The sequence below is a fragment of the Marmota monax genome, unplaced genomic scaffold (assembly GCF_021218885.2).
Source record: "Marmota monax isolate L192 unplaced genomic scaffold, Marmota_monax_Labrador192_F-V1.1 WCK01_AAM20220418_F8-fsc00151, whole genome shotgun sequence".
Classification (NCBI taxonomy): domain Eukaryota; kingdom Metazoa; phylum Chordata; class Mammalia; order Rodentia; family Sciuridae; genus Marmota; species Marmota monax.
In genome coordinates this window covers 3,983,065-4,009,645 of record NW_026694226.1, presented here as the reverse complement: position 1 = coordinate 4,009,645, position 26,581 = coordinate 3,983,065, and the positions used below count along the sequence as shown (strand labels likewise).

General features: G+C 35.1%; 2 protein-coding genes and 1 pseudogene across 2 annotated transcripts; 2 read left to right on the top strand and 1 right to left on the bottom strand.

Annotated features, from left to right (window-relative positions):
* The first annotated feature begins 7,987 nt into the window (after nucleotides 1-7,987).
* Nucleotides 7,988-8,755, top strand: LOC124108194 (developmental pluripotency-associated protein 2-like). Its single transcript, XM_046466586.1, has one exon. It carries the CDS (start codon nucleotides 7,988-7,990, stop codon nucleotides 8,753-8,755), a length of 768 nt encoding a protein of 255 aa, XP_046322542.1.
* Nucleotides 8,756-11,134: 2,379 nt separating this feature from the next.
* LOC124108279 (olfactory receptor 6C6-like) lies at nucleotides 11,135-12,079 on the top strand. The gene has a single exon (XM_046466728.1). The coding sequence runs from the start codon at nucleotides 11,135-11,137 to the stop codon at nucleotides 12,077-12,079; it is 945 nt and encodes a 314-aa protein (XP_046322684.1).
* Nucleotides 12,080-24,120: 12,041 nt separating this feature from the next.
* On the bottom strand, nucleotides 24,121-25,574 carry LOC124108208 (olfactory receptor 6C6-like; annotated as a pseudogene).
* Between the last annotated feature and the right edge of the window lie 1,007 nt (nucleotides 25,575-26,581).

Below are 26,581 nucleotides of genomic sequence, written 5' to 3'. Positions count from 1 at the left end.
GAAGAAAAACACTTTCTGAGAACTCAAAGAAAACATTACTTTATGTAGACCTCTGCAAAAATGTAAACCTTCAAGGCCCTCTTCCCACTAGGTATAAACTTCAAAGAATTTCTAGACTTTGTCCAGAGAATCTTTTAGGTGATAGGCCCTCTGGACCCTGCAATCAATAAACCTGCTTTCTTAAAGTTGAGAGAGAAGAAGAAGAAGAAAGAGAGAGAGAGAGAGAAAGAGAGAGAGAGAGAGAGAGAGAGAGAGAGAGAATTTCTTAGTAAACTTGCAAAATTTATTTGCCCTTTCTTAGTATCAGTTTCCTATGCACAAAATGAAAAGATTGGTACTTTTGACTCATAGGATTCTGTAACAATTAAATGAGATAATGCACAAAAGTGCTTAGCAGAGTAGTTAAGTTATACAAATCCCTACTATATAAGTGTTATATATTTTTAAAATGTACATTTTCCAACTAATAGAGACTGAACGTTTTTAAGTATTTGTTTTTCTTGTCCATTAATTGGCTGGCTTATGTTCATTTTACATTATCTGGTCTTCTTTACTAGCAGGAGACATATATGTATAATATTATATCTTATCTGTTGCAATGTAGTTTCAGCTTACGTTTTAACTTTTTACAGTGTAGTTCAACTGGCAGTCTTTCATGGATTCTTAGTGGTCTGTCTTTCTAAAAACATCCTTATCCAGAGATCTCAAATTTATAAAAAAATTATATTCGTGTAAATTTAATACTTTTATGCATATTGTTTTGACATCTCTATCCTTAATTCATCCAGGACTTTTTTTTTTTTGCAGTGCTGGGGAGCAATCTCAGGCTCTTACCCATGCTAGGCAATGCTCTACCTCTGAGCTTCACCCTTACCCCAGAATTTATTTCTCTGTGAGATACAGATCTATTTTTTGGTTTTGTTTGTTTGTTTGTTTGTTTTTGTTTTTGTTTTTGTTTTCCAGTGGAAAGCCAACTTACCTAACAACTCCAAGGTCTATATAAACAATATGCGAGGCTGGACAGTGAGTTATCAAGAGACCAAGGTCACTTTAGTCTTCTATTAGTAACATTTTTTACCCTAAAATTCTCACTAATAATATCCATATGCAATCTTACAGGTAGGATGGAGCTGGATCTGCTGAACTAAAAAATTGATCTGGGATTATTAAGCTTCTTACTTTTCTTGGGAAAAATTATTCTTTTTTGCAAGAGCCTTGTTGTCCTCCTATCATTTCAGTCTTTTTCATAAATATATGCACTCCTTAATTTTTGCCTTTCAGGACATCTGCTTTTTGTTAATTTTTTTTTATTAATTAGCTGATACCTTCTGTTTTCCTCTAAACATTGACACATGTCCTGCCTGCCTCTTCTCTCCCTCTCCCCCCCCCTCTCTTTCTCTCTCTCTCCATATTGTGTCCAGAGGTGGGTGTGTAAGTCCAACAGGGCTGCTGCCCAGCCTTCTCACCCATTCCATCTATAGACCAACTGGGGATGCACTGCACATTTCATTCCAAGAGCCCCTGTCCATTTGTGACAAGGAGTATTTGAGAAAGGAGGCACAGGAGTATCACTGCTTTTCTGTCTGACCCTGATCAATCCCAGTTTCCTACCCCATCAGCCAAGCTCCTTATCTCAGAGACCAGAGCACCAGTTGCAAATGAATATGTCCTTCATTATTCTCCACTGTGCAATCTGATCAACCAGACATGGTGGATGCCATGGCCACTGTGAGTTTCTACCTAGTCTGTATTATAGTTCACTCCTATGTCCAGACAGATAAATGGCATAAGCAGTCACCAATCCAGTGACAAGTCTCCCCTTGTTTCCAGAGTGTGAGACTTCTGCTTGCTTTCTGCACATTCTTCTTCTGCTTCCTTTAGGGATAATATCAACCCTACAATCTCTCCATGGATGGAGATTTTCCTTCAGTGAGAACAGAAAGGATGGTACGCCCTGTCTTTACCTCAGCAGGCTTGTTCCTGAGATTTATTTCTATGATCATTCATTGAAAGAAGACAAGGAGAACTTGACAATCCCAAAAGTTATAGTTCTCCTTTCGTTCTGGTTTGCTAGCAATAAGTACATACCAGAAGCATCCTCTTACTAGAAGGATGTGAGACCTCTGCTTATTTAGGCAGCAGAGTGGGTACTCACATCTTCTTCCCTAGATTGCTCTCACAATAAATCCAGATTTTTAAAACTCTCTCTGGAAGTGGTTTTTGCAAGCACTCAGTGTCTCAATTTTTCATTGAGACACTGAGTGCTTACACATTTCAGTGTCTCAATTTATCCAAGGTATTGGTTACGAAATCACTGTATTCTTGAAATTTGACAGAGTTCAGAATTCCTGAGTCCCCTATACTATGAAGAATAAAAAGGTTAATTTAACATTTGCAAAGTGTCTCTTTAGCTTGAAAGTGAGAAGACTGATCAAGAGTGCAGGCTATTAAATTCTTATCAAAATTTTAATATCATTTTCAAAGAAATAGAACAACTCATTTTAAAATTCATATTGACTCAGGAAAGACTTCAACAAACCAAAACAATCTTGAGCAAACAGAACAAAACTGAAACCCTAAACTTCCCTAATTTTAAAATACATTATGAAGCTATTATAATCAAAGCAATGTGGCACTGGCATATAAACGAAAACAACAAGAAATGGAATAGGATAAAGAGCCCAGATATCAACCCCAAATTATTTTATTTTTAACAAAGTTTTCATGAACACACAACAGAGAAATAATATTCTTTTTAATAAATAGTGTTGGAGAAACTGAATATCCACATACAGAAGGGCAAAGTTGAACTTTCATCTCACACAGTAAAATTTGTTTAGAAAAACAAAACTCTACCCAAAATGGATAAAAGACTTAAATGTAAGGACTACAACTGTTAAGCTGCTAGGAGAAAACATGGAATTAGCTCAGGGCATTGCTTTGTACAATGATTTATCAGAAACAACTCTCAAAACACAGGTAACAAAAGCAAGAGTAGACCAAATGGGATGACAACAAGCTAAAAATATTCTCAATGGTCAAGGAAACAAATAACACAGTGAAGAGGAAACCGTGGACTGGGAGGAAATATCTGCCAATCATGTATCTGACAAGGAACCAATATGCAAGATATATAAGGAATCAAAGCAACTAAAGAGCAAGAAAACAAGTAATTCGATTTAAAAATTGGCAAAGATTCAGAACAGACATTCCTTTAAAGAAGATAAGCAAATGGTAAACAAGTTTGTGAAAACACAGCCTCTCTAATCATCAGGGATTTTAAAATTAAAACCACAATAAGATATCAACTCATGAAATTTTGAATGCCTGTTATAAGAAAGATGAATGATAACAAGTGTTATAAAGGATGTGGAGAAAAGGGAACCCTGTACACTGCTGGTGAGAATGTACATTATTAGTACAGCAATTTGAGAAAATAGTATGGCAGTTTCTCAGAAAACTAAAACAGATTACTTTATAGTCCAGTTATCACATTTCTCCACACTCCTGGTTATGTATGGAAAGGAAATTAAATTGGCATAAGAAAGAGACATGTACACACTCCCATGTTGATTGTGGCACTACTCACAATATCTAAGACATAGAATCATCTTAGTTGCCCAGCAGGGGATCAACAGATAAAGAAAATGTAGTACATATACACAAAGGAATAACATTTGGCCATAAAAAGGATAAAATTTTGTCTTTGGCAGAAAAGTGGAAGTAACTGAAGGACATTGTGTTAAGTGATATAAGCCAGAAACAGAAAAATAAGTACTACATATTCTCTCTCATATTTAGAAACCTAAGATTTTTGAGTGCAGAACAGTGATTACTAGAGGTTGGCAAGAGTTAGGGTGTGTGAAGAGTGAGTAAAGGAGTCTGGATTTGATTAGCAAACACTGTATATATGTGTTGAGATATTATTTTAAACCCACAATTAATGCATGTTCATCAAAAGTAAAATGATTTCAAAAATTAAGAAAAAGTAATTAATACATGGTGAAAATGTCCACAGTTTGGCAAGTAACAAAGTAAGATGTTTAACTCAGTCTCTGATTCAACTACACCTAAACAAAAATAACTGGAAGAAAATGTTCTTATATATGAATGATTATTTAAGGGTTTGAACACCATAGAACACCATAGAAATTTAACACCATAGAAATTTAACCTTTATTTTATATTTTACTTTATTTTTCTTCTAGGATTTCTACAGAAAAATTTTATCAACTTTTGAATCAGAAACACATCTACCAAAATTCCTTAGTGTTGCCAATAAACTTGTTCTCAGGAGTGTGACATAGCCCATCGGCATTGGCATCATCTGACAGCATGTTAGAAATTCAAAGCCTATTAAAGAAAAATGCTATATAAAAATCTGAAGGTTTTCAGGTGTCATGACAAAATTCCTGTATGCTCAAGGAGATTGCTTTTTCTTCCTGGATTTCTATCCTGCCACTTTTTATTTATTTCATGTGTTTTATTTTAGTATCTTTGCACCTTAATTATTCCCACATTTAGCAAAGCAAAGCACTTAAAAATTTAATATTTTGGCCATGTGTTTTAGATGCTATTTTAAAAAGTAAAAATGGTGATGTTAGTAGACGTAATACTTAAAAACATGTTTATCTTTGAATGGAAATATATAATATCTTCTTAAGCCTACATATAGATCATTCAGTAAAAAAAATTAAACGAAATATCAGATTCTCCAAAATTTAATTTTCTCAATGAAAAAATTTATAGCTAAAATGTTCAAAGGGCACATTAAATATGTATTACTTGAGAAGCTATAATTTCAAGATTTATTATTTAAATCTCCCCTGACATTGTTATCATTCCAATATGAAGTGTTCCTCCAAATCTCCCATCTTAATACTATAATTTTCAGAGGTGAAATAACTGGATTGTAAAAGCTGCAGCTTAATCAGTCCATTCTAGTTTGAATGGACTGGGTAGTAAATGTAGGCAGGTGGGGCATGACTGGAAGAGATGAGTGCAGACCCTGGAAGAGTGCATCTTCCCTATGCACCCACTCCTTCTTCCTAAGTCTGCAATGTTAGCTGCCTTCCTCCCCTGGCCCTTCTCCTGTGATGTGCTACCTCACTTTGGGACCAGAGCAAAGGAGTTGTACATCTTAGGCTGGGGCCTCTGAAACCATGAGCCCCAAACAATTCCCTACTGTAATTTGTTCTTGTAGGTATCTTGGTAACATCAATTAAAAGTAAACTGTAACAAACATGTATGCTTGTGTTTTATAGTGAGACATCAAGATGAACGAATTTGATAACATTAATCATGATGTTATGGAATCCAGTGCAAATACAATCTCTCAAAAAAATATGGCTGGGATAAAAATGCAAAAGATAAATGTGAAAAGGAAATTAAGAAAAAATTCATTCATAAAAAACATTAAAAGAAATAAACTAGGAAGACATTCAACTAAGGTATTGATAGCCTAGGGCTCTGAAAACTATAAAACCTTGATGAAAGAATGTTAAGAATACATAGGTAAATGGAAGACACCCAAGTCCACAGATTAGTTAATTTGCTATTGTTAAAATGTCCATATGAACCCATCATGATTTACAGAGACAATGTAACCCTATCAAAATTCCAATTTTTATTTGCAAATTACCTTTTTATTGCCACACTATCGGTCTAGTAGTTGAAATGTTGTTAGTTTGACTTAGAAACTGAATATTTAACTTGAATTAAAAATATATATCCTTTCCCATATGGGTAGTAGCTATTTTCTTAGGCACTATTATCCTAAGTTGTCTTCTCAACAGCTGGTTAAAAAAGAGACATATTATATACAAATGATTTTGTTGGAAAGATGATTGAGGTTGAATTTAATGACAATGTTCATCTTCTGTGAGTATATGGTTGGATGAACTTTGACAAATATGTGTAATTATGCAACCATTACCAGAATAAAAATATAAAATGTTTCTGTCACCCCCCAAAAAAATGTTCTCCCATAATACTTCTCTAGCCAATCCCTGCCTTCAGTCCAAGCAGATACTCACTGATTATATTTTTGCCTCAATAGTTCAGCATTTTCCAGAGTTATAGAAATGTAATTATACAGTATTTTTATATGATTATAAAACCAATTTATATCACTTTTTTCACTCAGTAATACAATTTTTAGGATTCATTCATGTTTTATACATATGGGTATTTCATTCAATTGTATGTATAAATCACTTTGGGATTTTTCACTGATGCTCCAGATAGTGAATTGTTGATGTTCCTGTTACACATTTTATTGAGTTTTCCTAATCATTTGTGATACTTCTCAAGGATACTTTCTCTTCATTTTCTACTTAAATTATGGGGGGGGGGATTTTATTGCCAATGATTAGTTCTTTTGTCACACTGGTCCCCGGAGAAGAGTTTGTTTTTGTTTTATTTCAACATATTCCCTGGAGTTGGCAGTAAATAGAAAATTATGTGACTGCAGCATTTATAAGTGGTATCTCTTTCTTAGAAGAGTTATTTATGTTTCAATGGTGATTTATTTTTAATTTCCCCTTTTTTCTTTCATTTTAAAGAGCATGTATCCAATTGAGACTTTGTATAAAAGCAATCTCAATTTTAAGAACAAAATTTCAAACATTCAGCATATCTGGAATGAAAGCTAAGTGCTTATTAAAATTTTTGACATAAGGTCCCAAGTTTCCAAAGGCATATTAATCTGAGGAAAGGTGGAAATTCTTTCCTTTGCCTCTCTCCACAAAAATCACTGATAATAAATCTTCTTACTGGGTTATAAAATATCATTATATAAACAAGTGAAATTGTCACAGAATGGAATGAATTACAACTCAAAAAAGGTAAGTCTAATATAATTTCAACTTAATTTCAAAATAAGAAACTAAGACAAATATATAAGGAGAACCCCCAACTCTATATACTAATAATATAATCTATTCACATACCATTATTCTCTCTCTCTCTCTGACCCTTTTAATCAAATATTTGCATGGCTAAAGTGATGTAGAAAAAAATACTGAGCAATTTTTCCCTAGAATTTGGGAGAGCATGGTTCTACAACAGTCTCTTAGACTCACATGTTTCAGAAATGACTGGACTAACTCCTAGAAAAGCTTGAAAATCAGAACAGAGTAAAAATGGGAATCTTAGACATAACAATGACAGAAATATGCAATTCTACAAAGTTTATGACCACTAAATAGATGAAGACTGCAGGTGTTCAGTTTTGATTTAAAAAATATTAAAACTGCTCACTAATATCTATTTTGGAAAATCACATATTTATACATGAAATATACCAGTGATTTTTTTCATATTAGTTTATAAAAGAAAAACAATATTAATATGGAAAGGAAAGCAATATTAATAAATCAAAGGAAAAGAATAAACGTAACATAATGCTTTAGAAACCCATTTCTTTTAAAAGTCCACAAATAAAGCATATAATGAAGCAGATGGACATGTTTAATCAAACAGAGGAATAGTATAACATGAGACTAAATAGAATTCCCGTATGTAAAAAAAAATTAGAAAAAAATTCTCTTCTGAATATTCTAGACAGTTTTGTAAATAATAAGTGGAAGTAAAACAAAGTGCCAAATTATATAAATAGATAAGAGAATATTTTTCAAAAAGATCATCTAAAAAGAAGACAAAATATTGTTTATTAAAATATATAATTTATATATGTTATCATTCTTTGTTTGGTTTGTCCTAAACACTGCTAAATGAATATTCTGTTGAATAAAAAAAATACAAGAAAATTGATAATAGTAATCGTATACTCAATGCAGAGAATATGTCAAAAAAATTAAAAGTAAAATTTTCAACTATTAGAAATTTATAGTATTTTAGTCACTGACTAACACAGTAACTGTAATATAATCCTGAATTTGAAATATCACTGATACTCATGACAAGGTGCACATAGCTTAGCTGTCCTGAGCCCTGCTGCCTTTGCCGTCTCCTGGTGTTCCTGGAAATGTCAGGCGCAAATGACAGGGTCACTGAGAAGAACTTCATTGAGGAGCAATTCGATGAGGAAAATGTGATTTTAACACTGGTCCCAGTCACAGAAGAACAAGAATATCCAATAAAAACAAGTGTTTCTTCAACTGCAGAAATCAAACAGGAAGTCTGCCTTCCTGAAACAAAACCTAATTGTAAAATACGACCCCTTCCCTTGCCGACCATTTTGCCTCCAATTAATAAGGTTTCTCGGGATACTTTGCGAAACTGGTGCCAACAATTTAATTTGAGTACTGATGGCCAGAAAATAGAGGTTTATTTGAGGCTACAGAAGCATGCATATCCCGAACAAAAATTTGATATTCCTGAAACATCTCAGGAGGCCAGATTGAAGCCAGTTTCCAGGAAATGGAAGGCAGTGGCCAATGCAGCAGGGCTTCAGGAAAGTCATAATAAGGTTAAAAGAGAGGAAGAGACTAACATGATTGAAGTGGTAAATTCAGCTCAGGAGTCCATATTGGCATCTTGGGCAAGGATCGCTGCCAGAGCCACTCAGCGCAAGGCTATGAACTCGTGTCCCATCACTACTTCTGTGGAGGCCTTTTTGCTGCAAACCTCTGGTGTCAGGTGGTGTGTGGTCCATGGCCAATTTCTTTCTGCAGAAACAGCAGGCTGGGTTTGCCTGCAGTTCCATGCAGGTCAGACTTGGGTCCCTGACACTCCCAAGAGGATGATTTCCCTCTTCGGTTACCTGCCTGTATTTTTCCACCCTCAGGACTAGAAGATAATATGTTATGCCCTGAATGTGTAAAAAGGAATAAGAAGACGATGAAAGGATTAATTATAACAAGAGAGAAAAAGCAATGCACTGTAGGAGACCAAAAGGTTCCACCTTAAGCAATGTTGAAGTACTATTTTGATCTGAAGGCAATTGAGAAGAAACAGACAAAAAGTTTTCTTCTTTCCCACTATTGGCCCCAAAACAGGACATAAATTTGCAAATATTCCTCTTCCCTCCCAGGACAAGTGGTTGGAGAGCCCATAGGTAAATCATCACACAGCCTGATGAATGCTGGGCTAGTTTCTTGACCGTCTTTCATTTTCAGTGTCTCCTGATCATTTGTGTCAGACTCAAGTATTAACTATATATATATATATATATATATATATATATATAAAGCAGAGCTGCTAGGTTTATGGGGAAACTGAGCAAAAGAGTTCTTTTATGCTTCTCTTTAATATTAATTTTTTGTGTGTGTACTAAGATTGAACCCAGGGACACTCTACCACTGGGCTATAACCCTAACCCCATGCCTCTTTTTTTTTGTTTATTTTTTGGTACTGGGAATTTAACCACTGAATCACATCCCCAGCCCTTTTAATTTGAGACAAGTTCTTCCAAGGTTGCTTAGGGTCTAACTAAATTGCTGAGACTACCCTTGATCTTGCAATCCTGTCTCAGCCTCCTCTAAGTAGCTGAGATATAGGTGTGCATTATCTCACCTGGCTTTAATATTAACATGTCCTATTAGTGTTGTACATTCCTTAATTGATGAGTCAATATTGGTATATTATTAATTTTGGTGGTGGGTGGGGTACCAGGGATTGTACTCAGGGGCACTCAACCACTAAGCCACATCCCCATCCCTATTTTTGTATTTTACTTAGAGATAGGGTCTCATGAGTTGCTTAGCATCTTGTTAAATTGCTGAGGCTGACTTTGAACTTGAGATCCTCCTGCCTCTATCTCCACAGCCACTGTGATTACAGGCATGTGCCACCAAGCCCGGCCTATTATTAATTATTAACTACCTATTGTTACTAGTTATAAGGAATTATTATCTTTATGTGGCACTGAGGATCGAACCCAGAGCCTCACACGTGTAGTCAAGCACTCTACCACTGAGCTACAACCCCAGTTGTATATTTGGTTTCATGCTTTTTGTTGAACGTCTTATGATTTTGATCTGTGTGTGTGTGTGTGTTTGTGTTTTACTAGGGATTGAACCCAGGAAAACGCTACTACTAATCTATATTCACAGCCCTTTTTATTTTTTATTTTGATATAGGGTCTCAGTAAATTACTGAGGCTGGTTGGGTGTGGAGATACACATTTGTAATCCCCCAGAGACTTGGGAGGCTAGGTCAAGAGGATTGCAAGTTTGAGATCAGTCTCAACAGCTTAGCAAGACCCTGTCTAAAAATAAAAAGAAGGAGTGTGGCACAGTGGTAAAGCATCCCTGGTACCCCCCTCCCCCCCCCAAAAAAAAGTTGCCAAAGCCAGCTTTGGATTTGCAATCCTCCTGCCTCAGTTTCCCAAGTAGTTGGGATTATGGCCCACACCACACTGGCCACTGACTAAGGTTTGACGTGTATCCAACATTCTGCATAATTCATAATTATCTAGGCCCTAATGCTCCATTCCTCAGTTCTACCTATTTTTTCCTCCCGCCAAGCCTCTATAAATCAGATCTTTTTACTGACATTGTAACTTTGCCCTTTTTAGGATGCTTTATATTTAGAATCATACACATGTATTTTAAAATAGTCTGAAATATGTATTTAAGGTCTCTTCATGTGTTAATGGATTATTTTTTTTAGTGCTGAGTATATCCATCCTCAAGATATACCACAGTTCATGTATTCATTCAGCTACCGAAAGACACCTTGGTTGCTTCCAAGTTTTGGCAGTTACGAATAAAGCTGCTATAAACATAAAAAAAAAGAAATATCACTGATACTCATTCTAAAAAGACAAATTTAGAACACTTTGTGCAGGTATAATGAAAGTAATAGAAAATGAATTTTAAATAATTAACATATAATTTAATTATATATATGTACAGGAAAGAGGTCATTTGGAAGTAGCAAGCACATATTAAAAAAATATATACATTATTAAAATTCTGGGAAAATTTTGTTTGACTGTTAAAGAAAGCAAACTAGAAGGAATTTTGAATTAACCTATAGCATATAATTTCGTGTCATCTAATATTTTTGGCTAGGAAAACCTTTCAAATGCATAAATCTAAGAATGATTATCTTTTTCTGCTTTTGTGTATGTGTGTGTTGTTTGTGTGTGTTCTAATGCACATTTATTTAAATTTTCCTTCTTTTCCTATACAGATTTGATAAGGTTCACCAAAAAAAAATAAATAAAATGAAGAACCAATCAATGGAAATAGAGTTCATTCTGTTAGGACTGACAGATGATCCACAATTGCAAATTGTGATTTTTCTGTTTCTATTTCTCAACTACTCATTGAGCCTAATGGGAAACTTAATCATTGTTCTTCTCACTCTACTGGATCCCCGCCTGAAGACTCCCATGTATTTCTTTCTCCGTAATTTCTCCTTTTTGGAAGTCATATTCACAACAGTGTGTATTCCCAGATTCTTGGTAACCATTGTGAATGGAGACAAAACCATTTCTTATAATAACTGTGTAGCTCAATTATTTTTTTTCCTTTTACTGGGAGTTACAGAGTTTTACCTCCTGGCTGCCATGTCCTATGACCGCTATGTCGCCATCTGCAAGCCTCTGCATTACCCAGTCATTATGAACAGCAGAGTGTGCTACCTACTGGTGCTCAGCTCCTGGGCAACTGGATTCTTAATCATCTTTCCCCCTTTGGTCATGGGACTCAAGCTGGATTTCTGTGCTTCCAGAATCATTGATCACTTTATGTGTGAAACTTCTCCTATCCTACAGATCTCTTGCACAGACACACATGTCCTTGAAATGATGTCTTTAGTCTTAGCTGTGCTGACACTTGCGATCACGTTGGTATTAGTGATTCTCTCTTATGCTTGCATCATTAGGACCATTCTGAAATTCCCTTCTGCACAGCAAAGGACCAAAGCTTTCTCCACCTGTACTTCCCACATGATTGTGGTCTCCATGACATATGGTAGCTGTATCTTTATGTATATAAAGCCATCCGCAAAAGAAAGAGTGACTGTATCCAAAGGTGTAGCTTTGCTGTATACCTCAATTGCCCCTTTACTAAATCCCTTTATCTATACTCTAAGGAATCAGCAGGTGAAAGAAGTCTTCTGGGATGTATTACACAAGATTTTGTGGTTTTCAAAAAACAAAATTTAAGAACATGTTACAAATTATAAACTTAAAAACTGAAAACCAGTTCCATATATTTGTTATGATCATGTTTTTCTACCTCATCAGTTACTTCACAAAGGAGATTCTCTTGAAAAGTTTTATGACTGTATTCCACTGTTCATTTTATTCTTTCTCACAAAGAATTTTGCTTTGCCATGGTAACATCCTTCAGTTTTTAAATCCAAACTGTAACTAACCTTTCCTTATAAAATAATAGATTCGCCAAAACATGACTTTTTGCATAAGTATACCTTGATGGATATAATTCATTAATTAATTCATCATGTCTTGTTCCAGACACTGGGTGGAATAAAATCCTTAGTTTTAAGAAGTTTTCATTACCTGAAGGACACATACCTATAAGCCAAATATTGTTGCACAGTGTGTGTAATTAGTGTTGTAATAAATAACAAAAATATTATGTTGTGGATAAGATAACTTCTATGGTATTTAAAAGATGAGGAATAATTTTCAGAAAAAAAGTAATAACCTGCTAAAACTAAAAATATGTATAAGGAAAGAAGACTGAGGTGCAAATAACACAAGGCTATTAGGTAACTATATGCATTTGGAGGCAGTAAGACTAATGGTTAGAATAGGGTTTTGAGATATTTAATTTGGTTCAGTAAAAGTTTTACCATACACTTTCTAGAAAATAAATGTGCATAAGTCATGCACTTTTCTTGCCTTAGTTTCTCCATATGTAATGTAGGAGAAATAAAAGCCATTCTCTCATTCAATAAAAATATTCTGTTGGAGTTGCTCTTTGAAGGATAACATTTAAGTTTGTGAAGAATTCAAGAATGTGCTATTTGATATGCTAATACAGGTACAGGCAACACTAAAGAGGTGCAGTAGGGTACAATGAGGCTTCAGAGGCTGAGGCAGTAGAATCATGAGTTCAAAGCCAACCTCAGCAAAAGCAAGGCATTAAGCAACTCAGTGAGACCTGTCTCTAAAGAAAATACATAATAGGCCTGGGCCTGGGGATATGGCTCCGTGGTCAAGTGCCCTTGAGTTCAATCCCTGGTACCAAGAAAGAAAGGAAGGAAGGAAGGAAGGAAGGAAGGAAGGAAGGAAGGAAGGAAGGAAGGAAGGAAGGAAGGGAGGGAGGAATCAAATAGATGGAAAGGTTAAAACATACAGGGGCCTATTAGCCAGAATACTGTTTTGGAATTATACCTAATGAATCAGTAATTTTCAAATACCTTTATAGTGATTAACTAGATAGATTTTAAGTTTAACATCTTTTTTTGTTTTCAATTGATGCATAAAATTTGTATATATTTATGGTATATAGTGTAATATTCAGTAAATATACACATAATAATACTCAAATCAGGATATTTACTATATAGATGACCTCATGTATTCACCAGTTCTTTTAATGTATCAAGTTTTTATTCCTAGGGCTTCATAAGACAAAGGGGAATGTCATACATAGTTAATACATCATATATTTAATAAGCACCTCCCAATAATTTTGAGGTCATAGACTTTCTTAACATTTTCAACTAAAGTCATTGAAAGAGTATGTAAAATGGAAATTTCAATATTCACCTCTTTTATTTTAGGGAGTTTGCTTTTGAAATGAAATTGAGATGGATGTCTTAGAATGTAGAGGACAAAGAAGAGATCATTGCTTTAACCTCTATAAATTTTGAGGCTTAGGATATAAATGTGACAGTGAGTCTAGAATACAGATAATAGAGTGACAAAAAATTATACCCATTATATAATACAATTATATCCATTTGATTCTTTTCTTTTTTAAAAAATGAGAGAGAGAGAGAGAGAATTTTTTTAATATTTATTTTTTAGTTTTCGGCGGACACATCTTTGTTTGTATGTGGTGCTGAGGATCGAACCAGGGCCGCACGCATGCCAGGCGAGCGAGCTACCGCTTGAGCCACATCCCCAGCCCCCATTTGATTATTTTCTCAAATTAAAAGTTTAATTGTTTAATTCACAAAATAAAAGTTTAAATGTCTATTTTTTTCCTAAAAATACTTAAACTTTTAGTGAAAATAATCAAATAGATATAATTGGGTTTAATTTACCATTTCTACTCCCTAAAAATGTACATTAAATTATTTTTAAAAGGTTTTTATAATCATCTAATAAATCTTTTGAAGCACACAGAAATTACCTAAATGAGAAGTTATCCAAAGAACCAGATCCCTCAATCAAAAAAGGACTTGGGTGAACCACATAAAAAATAAACCAAGAAGAAAAAAGATAAAGATATTTTAGGATATTTTAGTATTGTTTTAATTATTTTCTGCTGTATTTCTGACTTGATAAATATTAAGTTATAGTTTGGGTTCTAATTATTCATTTCTTTCCATTTTTCACATCTTTAACTCATCCTCTTAGCCCAAAGGAAAACGTCACATTGTTTTCCCCTCAATCTTTCACATTCTTTTTCCTTACAAGCTCTCCCAAATCCCTTTCTGAAGTCAAAGTTTCCTAGGGTGTGGGTTTATTGTAATAAACAACTATGGAAGCAATGCTTTAGAAACATTTGCCTAATTTTATACACATGTATATATTATTATATTTTATGGTGATTTAAAATCCTTTGGGTATATTCTAAGGAGTGTGTCAAAGGTGGTTCTATTCCTAGTTTTTTGAGGAATCTCCATACTGCTTTCGAGAAGGACTGCACCAATTTGCAGTCCCACCAACAATGTATGAGTGTTCCCTTTTCCCCACATCCTTACCAATATTTGTTGTTATTTGCATTCTTTATAATTGCCATTCTCACAGGAATGAGATGGAATCTCAGTGTGGTTTTCATTTGCATTTCTCTAATTGAGAGAGATGTTGAACATTTTTTCATGTATTTTTTGATCATTATTTTTTTTCTTTTGAGTCTCTTCAGTTCCTTTGCCCATTTATTGATTGGGTTATTTTCTTTTATTTCATTTTATTTATTTATTTATTTATTTTGGTGTTGATCTTTTTGAGTTCTTTGTATGTCCTAGGAAATAAAGCCCTATATGATGTGCAGATAGCAAAGATTTTCTCCCATTATGTAGGCTCTCTCTTGATGCTTTTGATGGTTTGCTGTGAAGAAGCTTTTCAGTTTGATGCCATCCCATTTATTATTTTTTTTTATTTAATGTGCTTAGGAGTCTTGTTAAGGAAGTCAGTTCCTGTGCCATATGTTGAAGTGTTGGGCCTATATTTTCTTCTAGTATGTGCAGGGTTTCTGGTCTAATTTCTAGGTTCTTTGTCCACTTAGAGATGACTTTTGTGCAGGGTGAGAGGTAGAGTTTAACTTTCATTCTTTTACATATGGATTTTCAGTTTTCCCAGCACCATTTGTTGAAGAGGCTATTTTTTTTCCAGTGCGTGTTTTTGGTGCTTTTTTCTGGTATTAGGTAACAGTATTACACTTTCCTCATTTAAACTATAATATTATTTGATTTTCAATGTGAAAAAATTTTTATGTATTCATCTTTCTTCTGAGGTAACTCATGTCATATAATCTCATAACTTTTTCAGTCCATGTGAATGGGCTTGTATTATCAGGACCGTCAACATATCTTCATTTCTTATCATCATATGTATAAATATATGTTTATCTTCTTCATTGCCATGATCACATTTGAAAGACATGTGAATGCATGAACAAACTGATTTGAATTTTCATTGACACATGAATGTTATCATCACCTCTATTTATTCATGCTCTAATTGTTTGCATTACGAACAATAGCAGAAAAATCCTCTTCTTATTTTAATTAATGGTCAATGTCTTTACTGCTCAGTTTCAAGCTAAACTTTTAGCACATTATGAAATAATATTTATGATAACAATTGGCATATATATGATGCCATTTGATAATTAATTCTTGTAATTTTCTCTCAAAGAATCAAATGTATATCTTGAAAATTAAAGAAACATGAAAAAGATACACTCATACATTGCCGGTGGGACTGCAAATTAGTGCAACCACTATGGAAAGCAGTATGGAGATTTCTCAGAAAACTTGGAATGGAATCACCATTTGATGCAGCTATCCCACTCCTTGGTTTATATCCAAAGGACTTATAATCAGCATACTACAGTGATGCAGCCACATCAATGTTTATAGCAGCTCAATTCACAATAGCTAAACTGTGGAACCAACCTAGATGTCCTTCAATAGATTAATGGATAAATATGATGTGGTATATATATTCAAGGAAATATTACTGGCTTTAAAGAAGTGTGAAATATGGCATTTGCCAGTAAATGGATTGAGTTGGAGAATATCATGTTAAGCAAAATAAGCCAAACCCCCCAAACTAAAGGCTGGATGTTTTCTGTATTATGCAGATACTAATTCACAATAAGGTGGGGCCACTAGAAAAGAATAGCATTACCTTAGATTAAATAGAAGGAAGTGAAGGGAGGGAAAGGGAGGGGTGGTACAGATATAAAAGATAGTAGAATGGAACAGTCATTATTATTTTATGTATATATGTGACTACATGAGCAATATGATTCTATAATATATAAACTCAGAAAAATGAGAAATTATATCCCATCTATGTATGTTATATCAAAGTGTATAAATGCATTATACTGTCATGTATAACTAATTAAAACAATTAAAAAATAATAATAATAAAAGAAACATATGAAATTCAGTAGGAATCTTCCTAAAAATTCTGAGTACAATTTTTCTTTAATAAACAAATATTGGTTTTAAGAAGGAATGGTCATTGTACAATCTCATAATTATTGGTAAGAGTTGACAAAATCTGTAGCTCTACCTTTGGTGAGGCCACAGGTAGTTAGTTTTAGATCAGACATCTTTGTACATGTTCAGAACTAGTTGAAAGACAACCAAGAATAGAGGGGCTTTATAGATTATAACATTATGTAGGTTTGAAAATGCTTTCCACAAGAAATAAAATCTAGTTTGTATAGATAAGAGGGTTTTTTAAATCTTGAAACTATTAACATTTTCAGCCTGATAAATTTTTGTTCTCTATTGGTGTCTTTCAACAAATGATATCTGAAAAATTAAGTTACCCACATGATCAATAACTCGTATCATATACATAACTCAGTTCAAATAAGCCATAGCTATAAAAATAAAGGTATATAACTTCAAGATAAAATCAAACTAGATAATACATCTGTTCTTGGACTAGATTGAACCATGAGTCATAAAGAAAAATAATTGATAAATTGAAGTAATCAGTAATGTGCTCTTCAAAACCCATTGTTTATGAATGGAAATACAAGCCACAAGATAGATAGATAAAAATTGCATATCTGAAAAAGGACTTGTATCACAATAGTTAAAGAATCCCAAAATATAATATTAGTGATAAAAATTTAAATGGGCACATATTTATGCAGTGATTTTATCAAAGGAATTATACAAATGGCTGAGAAGTATAAAAAGATGATCAACATCACTAGCCTTTGGAGAAGTGAAATTATAATTACTATGAAATACAACTATATGCCCTTTAAAATGGCTAAAGATAGAAATGTACATATATATTTGCCAAAATATTTGTTGGTGAGGATGTGGAGCCACTGAATTCTTCACAAACTGCTGATGGAATATAAAATTATATCATCACTTTAGAAAATAGTTTAGCACTTTCTTTAAAAATCAAACATCTACCTATCATATAAACATTACAGCCATTACAGTCCTGAATATTTACTCTGGAAAAATGAAATCTTATGACCCCATGAGATTTTGTAATCAAATGTTTGTAGCAACTTTACTCATTGTACCCAACAATAGGACACAAATCTACTGCCCCTCAACAGAGGTTATGAATAAATAAGTAGAGGTAGAACAACGAAAAGAATACTGATGAGCAATCAGAAATGCATTCATCTATATATGGAATATTATAAATGAATATCAAAATAATTAGACTGAAAGAAACCTGGTTAAAATGAATACTGTATTATTTTCTTTATACAATATCCTAGAAAGTGGAAAAAATCTATAGAGACATAAAGTGGATCAATCATTCCAGAGAATGTTGAGAGAGACATGATGAGAGGGATTACAATGTTGCATTAGGAATCTTTTGGCAGCAATGACTATCTTCATTATCTTGATGTGGTAATGGTTCAATTTTATATAATTCTTAGAAAATATACAATATTTTATACATCAAAGATTATCATACACTTTAAACATAGGTTCTTTATTACGTAGTATACCTTTATAAACTTTTTAAATGTATTGACCAAAATCAAACCATCATGGTGAATAAGCATGTTGGTTTTGCCTGTGCAATCTAACCTGTTTTCTAAAATTGTACCGTTAACAAAAAAAAATCTAATGTTGTTTCATATAAGGATAGTGGCAATTAAAACCATTAGCAGATACAAGGTTTACTTCTCAAAAGACAAAATCTTCCTCCCAATCCCAGTTCCTTTTCTACCTTAAAAAAAAAAAAAGTTAGATAATTCTGACCTGAGGGTAAACCACAGACTCTTATCAGATAGCACCACTGTGGATCTGTACATTCAATAAATATTTCAGCCAGCTTCCAGCCAGAAAAGATATATTTTCTTCATTAGGGGCTTTATCCATTAACTTGACTTCAGGATAAAACCACATCATTTTTCCAGTCCACTTCTTTGGGTTATTATAAGATTAATACTTCCACCTTTTCAATGACTATCTTTAGAATCTGATAAGCAATGCCCTATATTTTGGACCCCTATAGCAATTCGTGAGGAACCTGAAGTTCCCATTTAATATTGAAATTCATAAAATTTTTATTCATAATTAAAAGCGTGATTAGTATTATTATCATTGAATGATTCTGAGAATCTTCTCAGACTTCTAAATTTTGGGTACCAGCCACCTATTCCGAGAGTTCTATTTTCAATTTGTTCTAAAATGTTTTTCTTTGGGTATTTTGATTTCCCAGAAAACAAGATTATTATGAAGATCATTTAAAAATAACACTCAGTCCATTTCATTCATTTATAAGTGTAAACTATTTAAATTAGTGTCACTACAGAGAATATCACAGATGTCTACCTAGAATTTATGAAGCCATAGAGCACAGACAAGAAGCATTAGCCTGAGGGCCAAGTCCACTTGGTCCTAATGTCATGGGAAGGCCAGGAATATCACAAGAGGAAGTGGGTTCCTTGTTTCCTGTGTCCTTATTAGGCAAGATTAGTGGCCTGATCTTTCTCCCTCACATGGCTATACATATAAAGGTTTACTGAAAGCAAAAGAATATTCAGTGTAGACATTTAATGGTCCTTTTCCAGAGAGAGAACAGCCCCTGTGGTCCCTGGGAGTCCTGTGTATATACTCCTTTAGTTCCTGGATTGTGTCAAGCCTGCAGACCTAATTGAGAATGACCATGGTGGTATGTTGATAGGACCCTTCTTAAGTGTTCAATTTGCCTGAGAATCTTTACTGATTGGTTTATGTTTCAAGGACTGAATTTCATGTGTGTGGGTGGGTGGGGGATCCTTGTTCTGCCCTTGTGGTTTGTGTGCCCACTTGGAATCAGGATGAGACACCCTGTTATCTAGAGAAAGCTGACTGCACATATTGTCTGCCTGAGAAAGCTGATTTTATCTCCTTCTGTGACTTTGTCCCTGTGACCTCCCATTATTCCTGCTTATTCCTATTTATCCCACCAATTACTAACAATACCCCACTGGCCTAAAGAAGATCCTTAGATTTCTAGTAGTTGAAACTTAAATTCCTTATGGTTAGTGGACTTTGGGTTCTTTAGTTAAGGAATAAGCAGAAGAAAACTTATTAATTAAAAAAAAAACTCCTGCCCCTCTAAATACTTAGAATTCTCTATCATATATTTTAGTATTCAAACATATTTTTTGTACTATGACATTTTATTTTATAGACTTCACTCTACTGTCATTCAATTTCCAGAAGCTTGCCCATTTTGTCAAGTCTGATACAAGTTCTTGGGCAGTTGTTTGGTGAAGTAATGAATGAATGAATGAATGAGAAGTTTTCATCCCAGGATTTGTGAATCAATGACTGAGAAGAATTTGTCCTAAAAGATCTTGGAGTAGAGATATTGTTCTACATGGAACACATATAGATCTTAAAACTTAGACCTGTTTTAGCTTGACAAAATCAAATTGCTTTAATAGTAAAATCTTTTCTTATGTTTGTTGCTCTTTTTCCTGATTCTTCCCTGCATCAGAAATCATCTACTATGCCCTATAAAACCAACCAGGACATCAACATGAATAGCTTTCATGGATTTAAGCATTCATAATGGCTAGGAACTTCAAACAGCCCTATATGGTGGGGAAAACTTAATTAGTACTTCTCATCCCTCCCTACCTGTCCACCACAACACTGATATCTCTTTTCTTTTTTGTTTTCTTTTTTTCTTTTCCTGTTTTTTTTTTGTTGTTGTTGTTGTTTTGTTTTGTACTGGGGAATGAACTCAGGGGCACTGGACCACTAAGCCACATCCCCAACCCTATTTTCTATTTTATTTAGAGACAAGGTCTCACTGAGTGAGACCTAGCACATCACTTTTGCTGAGGCTGTCTTTGAACTTGCAATCCTTTTGTCTTAGCTTCCCAAACTGCTGGGATTGCAGGCATGTGCCACAGCACCAGCAATATCACACTTTGAGTCCAGCCAGTGATAGAAGCAATGATTTGCACTCCTGACCATGGCTTTGGTTTTCATACAATCTACATTGAATTATATATAGCTGAGTCAACCTCACACATGACTTTCCTAGTCATTATCTGAGAGCATATGACCAACTAGGAGGCCACTTCTCAGAGTTTCCTTCTCAGTATGGTATGTTAAAACCATGAGAGGACTTTGTGCAAAACTTGAAAGTGGAAAGAGAAGCAAAGGTTATTTTTCTCCAAAAGGGTTTGAAGTCAGACTGATGAGTTAACATGACATCCAGAGTACCTTCTAATTAAGTGTTTTAGAATTACCTAATTTGCTGATAAGGTTTTGAAAAGTGGAGCCAGAATTAGACAGGCATTTAGTATAAATAGGTAAATCAAGTCAGGTTGGATCAAGGAGGCTAATTTGAGTAAGTCTGGAAGTTGGAGAGGGATTGAAATGCTAATGCCTTCAGAGCACTTTCTACACCCTTATCAAGATAACCTGCCTCTGCTACAACCTGTGGCTAAGGTAACTTGTCTCAGGGGTTGTCCCTCCCTACAGGAAATTGTTAATTACATCCCCTTCCAGCCCAGATCATCCCACTTTGGCTCCTCCAGCCCATCTGCTGAAGGTATTCTGACCATGGAAATAGGAAAGCCTCTGTCCCCCAATGAGCAGACGCCCTGGGAGTAACTGGTGCCCTGATTCCCAGGATTGGAATGCCCAGCAGTTCCCCACTGAGGCTATTAAGATAACTATGCAGAGGCACTACCTCGTTTCCATAGTAACATCCTTGGATGTGAGAGACTCTGTGTTTGTATTAATCTGGACCTTATCTCAGTTAAGTAGCATTAGGGTTAAAGGAATACCGGTTAGAGTGTAGGGTAATATGGATAATATGTAATCTTTTTTGAGTTAATAAACTTGGCAGGAGGGAGGAGCAGAAAGCACACACCTCTTCCTCACTTCTTCTCTCCACTCTACTCCACCTTGTCTGCCTGCTTCTACTTCGCCTGTGTCTCTTCACAGGGTTTCTTCACAGGTGTAATTTACAATCATCTTCTCAACTTTTTCCATCCCACTGAACATCACAGGGCCTAATCTTAAAAGCAGGAAGGAGAGAGATATGCAGGGGAAGAGAGCAGGAGACAAAGGAACCCTAAAACCTATATTTAAAAAAAAAAGCCAGAACGCCTTCACCTCTGAGGATACCAGGATACCAGCTATGGCCTCCTTCTCCCTCCCTGGGGAAGCCTATGTCACTGCTTTTTAAATAAACCCTCCTTTATATTCTTGCCTCTGTGTGCTTCTCTAATGTTATACTTCAACATGTGGGGAAACAGAACTCGTCACTAGTAACCAGCAGTATCCAGAGCACTCTCTCAGAAATTATAGAAATTCATTGCCATTTCCCATTCACACTTCCTGCACCTTCTCTGCAGGCCTCCAACTGAAACCAGATTTAAAGTTAGGTAGTCAGTGTAGTTAGGTAAATCGGGTCTAATATTGAGTGAGATCCAAAATGGAGGCCATGTTGAGAATGAATTCCGGGAAAAGCTGAACAACTCTTGGAATGTTAATGAAGTCCTGGAAACACAGGACAACTCATGGAATGTTAATGTCCCCAAGGCCCAGAGCCCATCCCAAAGAAGTGTTAATAAAACAGCTCCCAGCAAACTTGAAGAAGCTGACTCAAAAGTCCTTCCTGCCCAGATTACTTCTTTGGTCCACCTGTGTCCCACCCTTTGGGCCTTCCCACCTACATTCCATCACTGAAAGAACTATAAAAAGGGGAACACATTCGCCTTTCAATGGATTCCACCTCTTGGGTCCCCTTCTTCCTCTAGGAAAAGTCTTTTCTGGTGTTATTCTTCAACATTGGGGAAGCAAGGACTCATCACCGGCCAACAGCTGTAACACAACCTGAAATCTTCAGTATTAGTTTTCTCAACATTCTGTCATCAACACTCAAAGTTTGGCTTTTGGCTCCCTCAGGTCTTGAAAAGCAAGTAGAGTCTTGGAGTCTGTCAAATTATAAAAAACAAATAATCTAGGTGTTTGTTTGTTTTTTCTTTGCTGAAGTGAGCTCATAAAGAGAGGAACAAAATGTGGAATGTATTCCTCTAAAGGCATCCTTCTTCTTTTCCCTGAGGGATAATTTCTTAAGCTTCTCTTCCTGGATGATGGGAATGGAGGAATGGACTCAGCAGTAACGTGAGAACAGCCCATTCCTATTAACTCCACTTTGACATATTTCATTTCAAAAGGACATGGAAGGATAGTTTTCAGGGATTGGTGTTCAATTTACCCACTTCCCACACCAAAGAAAATGATTCACTTGTGGAGAAATCCCTCAGAGAATAAAATACCAAAGTATTGGAATAAGGGAGAAAAAAATGGGCTATTTCCAAAGAACAGGAGACATGCTGCTAAATCACAACAGCATACAGAAGGAGCTATGGATGCATGCAATAGCATGGGTGAACTTTGCTATGTTGAACAAAAGAAGTCAGACATGAAATTCAAACAATGCAGTTTTTTTCATATGAAATTTTAGAACAGGCATGACTAATCTACAGTGACTAAAGATCATCAGTATATACTTTAATTCAATGAGATGAGGTGTTTTTATACACATGCCTCAAATATGTAAGTATTTTCCCAAGCCAAGATATAAATGAATTGTAGGTTGAATTTCTTTCACGAGTTAGTATCATCTGAAGTGTTCAGAGACTGTAAATTTAGAACCAAAGCCTGGTGTTCAATTATTTTTACCACAAATTACATCTATTTGTTTACAAATAACTTATTTGTAATTATTATGATTCCACAGGAGAAAATTTTTCAGTGGAATATCCATTCTGTTCATGTGTTATAGCTCTCATTGCAATACCCTTGAATTTTTATTTTCCTTATTCATCTTTCAAGATTCGTTAAGTGATGATTCTTCTTGAAAGATTACTTTGCGCTTTAAAATTACTTAGATTTTCTACTTTTTCTATCACAACATCAATCACATTATATGAATCATCATGTTTTGTGTATCTATCAATTTTAGCAATGCAAAATACTTAAGAGTGGATGCAATCCTTAGCAATTAACATATGTATCAAATATTTAACTAGCTATGTCTAGCAAGTTTGCAAAAAGCATTTAGTATATAAAGAAGCCCTTTATGAGAATAGACATTTCTAGATAAAGTTAGAATTTTATATTCTGGATTGAGGAAGGCAGTTTATTCCCAGAGATTAGGAAGATCCACTCAGAAAAAAGAGGAGAGAGGTGCAGATGGACAGAGCAAACTTAATAAGATATAAATAGTCAAGGGAAAAAATGGCAGAGATCCAAAGTAATGCAATAGATAACCATATTGAGTTTTCTCATTTATGTTCCCAAGAATGTTATTTATGTCTAACTCTGTCTTGTTGTTTTGAAAAGGAGCATATACTGGAGAGCTTCTCTCACCTGCTGGTTCCTCAGGGTGTAAATGTGATATACCTAGCCTAGTTCTCTCTTTAGATCAGAAGCCAGCTTGTCACAAGTTATGAAGGATTCATTTCTGTTTTCTGTAAAAATATTAGGATGTCTATATGGCCTGTCCATTAGTTGATGTTGTAAAGCTGATTGGAATGCCTGCCCGTGCCCTGAACTCACCCATGCCCAGTTTTCCCTGACCAGATAACAACCCTTTCCTAAACCTTAGTGACGCTTCATAAATTCTGGCCTTCCCTGGCCAGATAACAACCCTCTCTGAGTCTCTAAGACCTCCATAAATTCTGATGTCGGGGTCAGCAAAAATGTAAACTTGTGTTATGCTCCTCAGAGTTTTGTTATCTGTAACCCCCCCTTGTGTAACTTTTGGGGCTATACAACTGGGCTGCAAGGAAGCTTCGCCGCTGTCCTTGGCTCCCACGATTTTGATGGGAAAGGCAGCCTGGCCGGTCGAAATAATAAGCTTGATTTAATTTGATTTTAATTGGAGTCAGAGGTCTTTTCTTGCGTCATGGTCTAACAAATAAAAGGTTTGAGTAAAGGGGCAACAGAGGTATTGAGCACAGCTACACCTTTAATTAAAGTCACCCTTTCTTTTGCTGATGGTTTCATATACATAAATATACAGCTCCCATAAGTGATAAAGACAACAGGTGGAAAAAGCCTCATTCCTTGTTGACCAGAAAGGAATTTGAGAATGATTTTGATGTTGAATGTGTAGGAGAGGACCACTAAAAACAATGTGAGGGCAAGTGTCATCACAGCTAAAACAAAAGCCATCAATTCTATGAAACGTGTATCTGTACAAGAGATCTGCAGGATGGGAGAAATGTCACACAGGAAATGATCAATCACTTTGGAAGCACAGAAATCCAGTTTGAGTCCCAGGAGCAAAGGAGGAAAGATGATTAAGAATCTAGCTGCCCAGGAGCTTAGCACCAGTAGGTAGCACACTCTGCTGTTCATAATGACTGGGTAATGCAGAGGTTTGCAGATGGCGACATAGTGGTCATAGAACATGGCAGCCAGGAGGTAAAACTCTGTAGCCCTTAATAGGAAAAAAAAAAAAAAAAGAATAATTGAGTTGCACAATAATTGTAGGAAATTGTTCTGTCCCCAGTGAGAACCCTTATCAGGAACCATGGGATGCAGACTGTTATAAACAAAACTTCTAAGAAGGAAAAATTTCGGAGGAAGAAATATATAGGAGTCTTAAGGCAGGGATCCAGCAGGGAAAGGAGGATGATGACTAAGATCCCCATCAGGCTCAAGATATAATTGAAAAATAGAAAGAGGAAAATCATAATCTATAGCAGAGGGTCATCTGTGAGTCCAAGCAAAATGAATTCTATCTCCACTGATTGATTCTTCATTTCTCTTTTGTCCTATAAAATTACAGAAAATAAAAACTAGTATCACAAGAAATGATGTCTTCCTTTTCAGCTATATGAAGTTTCATTTTCAGAAACTTACCGATCACAAGTATTTCTCAAATAGCTTAGAGTTCATCACAATGAAAATAACTTCTACTCCACTCATCATCTTTATTAGAACACTGAGAAATCCTTCCCTTGTCCAAATCAAAGTAGGTCCTATTTACGAGTTTATAGGACACTTAATAGTCATTTGAAATGTAGCTCCTCAGTTTGATTCATGTTAATCTATGACCAATCTTTCAAATGCTTTATCATAATAGGCTGATCAAACATTTAAGTTGTTTTTGTTTGTTTGTTTTGTACCAAGAATTGAACTCAGGGTCACTTAACCACAGAGCCTCACCCCCAGGCCTTTCCTGTATTTTATTTAGACACAGGGTCTCACTGAGTTGCTTAGGGCCTCACTAAGTTACCGAGGCTGGCTTGGAATTGAGGTCTTCCTATTTCAACTTGCTGAGCCAATGGAATTATAGGCACGCACCATCACACCTAGCTTGATATATTTTTTTTTTGAATATAGCTAATATTCAAGTGACACAAAGGTTATAAGAAATAGTTTTCTTCCCAGTATCCATAATACCTAAAAATTAAGGGATACATGTGATAGTATAGGAAATTTATAAAAAGGAAAAAATATATGAGTTTCTGATGAGCATTCAGCAGGGTGAGTTCAGGAATGATCAGATCAAAGCAGTGCTTAAATAATTGAGAAACAGGAAGATAAATAACACAATTTTCAAATGTGGGTCATCATTTGAACCCACTATGATGAACATTGTCACTTATGGTTTTCCATTACCATCCTCTGTCTTTTTTCAGGTTTAAATGATGAGGGTTAGGGAGAATCTCTGTCTAATAAGAGTGATATCTAGTGCTTAAGTTAGAGCTAGCAAAATTATGTTTCAGGCAGAGTTATGGAATGCTCATTCATGTTTTATAGGTAG

Bases quoted from the DNA above. Each gene is read 5' to 3' on its own strand.
- LOC124108279 (XM_046466728.1), top strand. From the start codon at position 11,135: ATGAAGAACCAATCAATGGAAATAGAGTTCATTCTGTTAGGACTGACA.
- LOC124108194 (XM_046466586.1), top strand. From the start codon at position 7,988: ATGTCAGGCGCAAATGACAGGGTCACTGAGAAGAACTTCATTGAGGAG.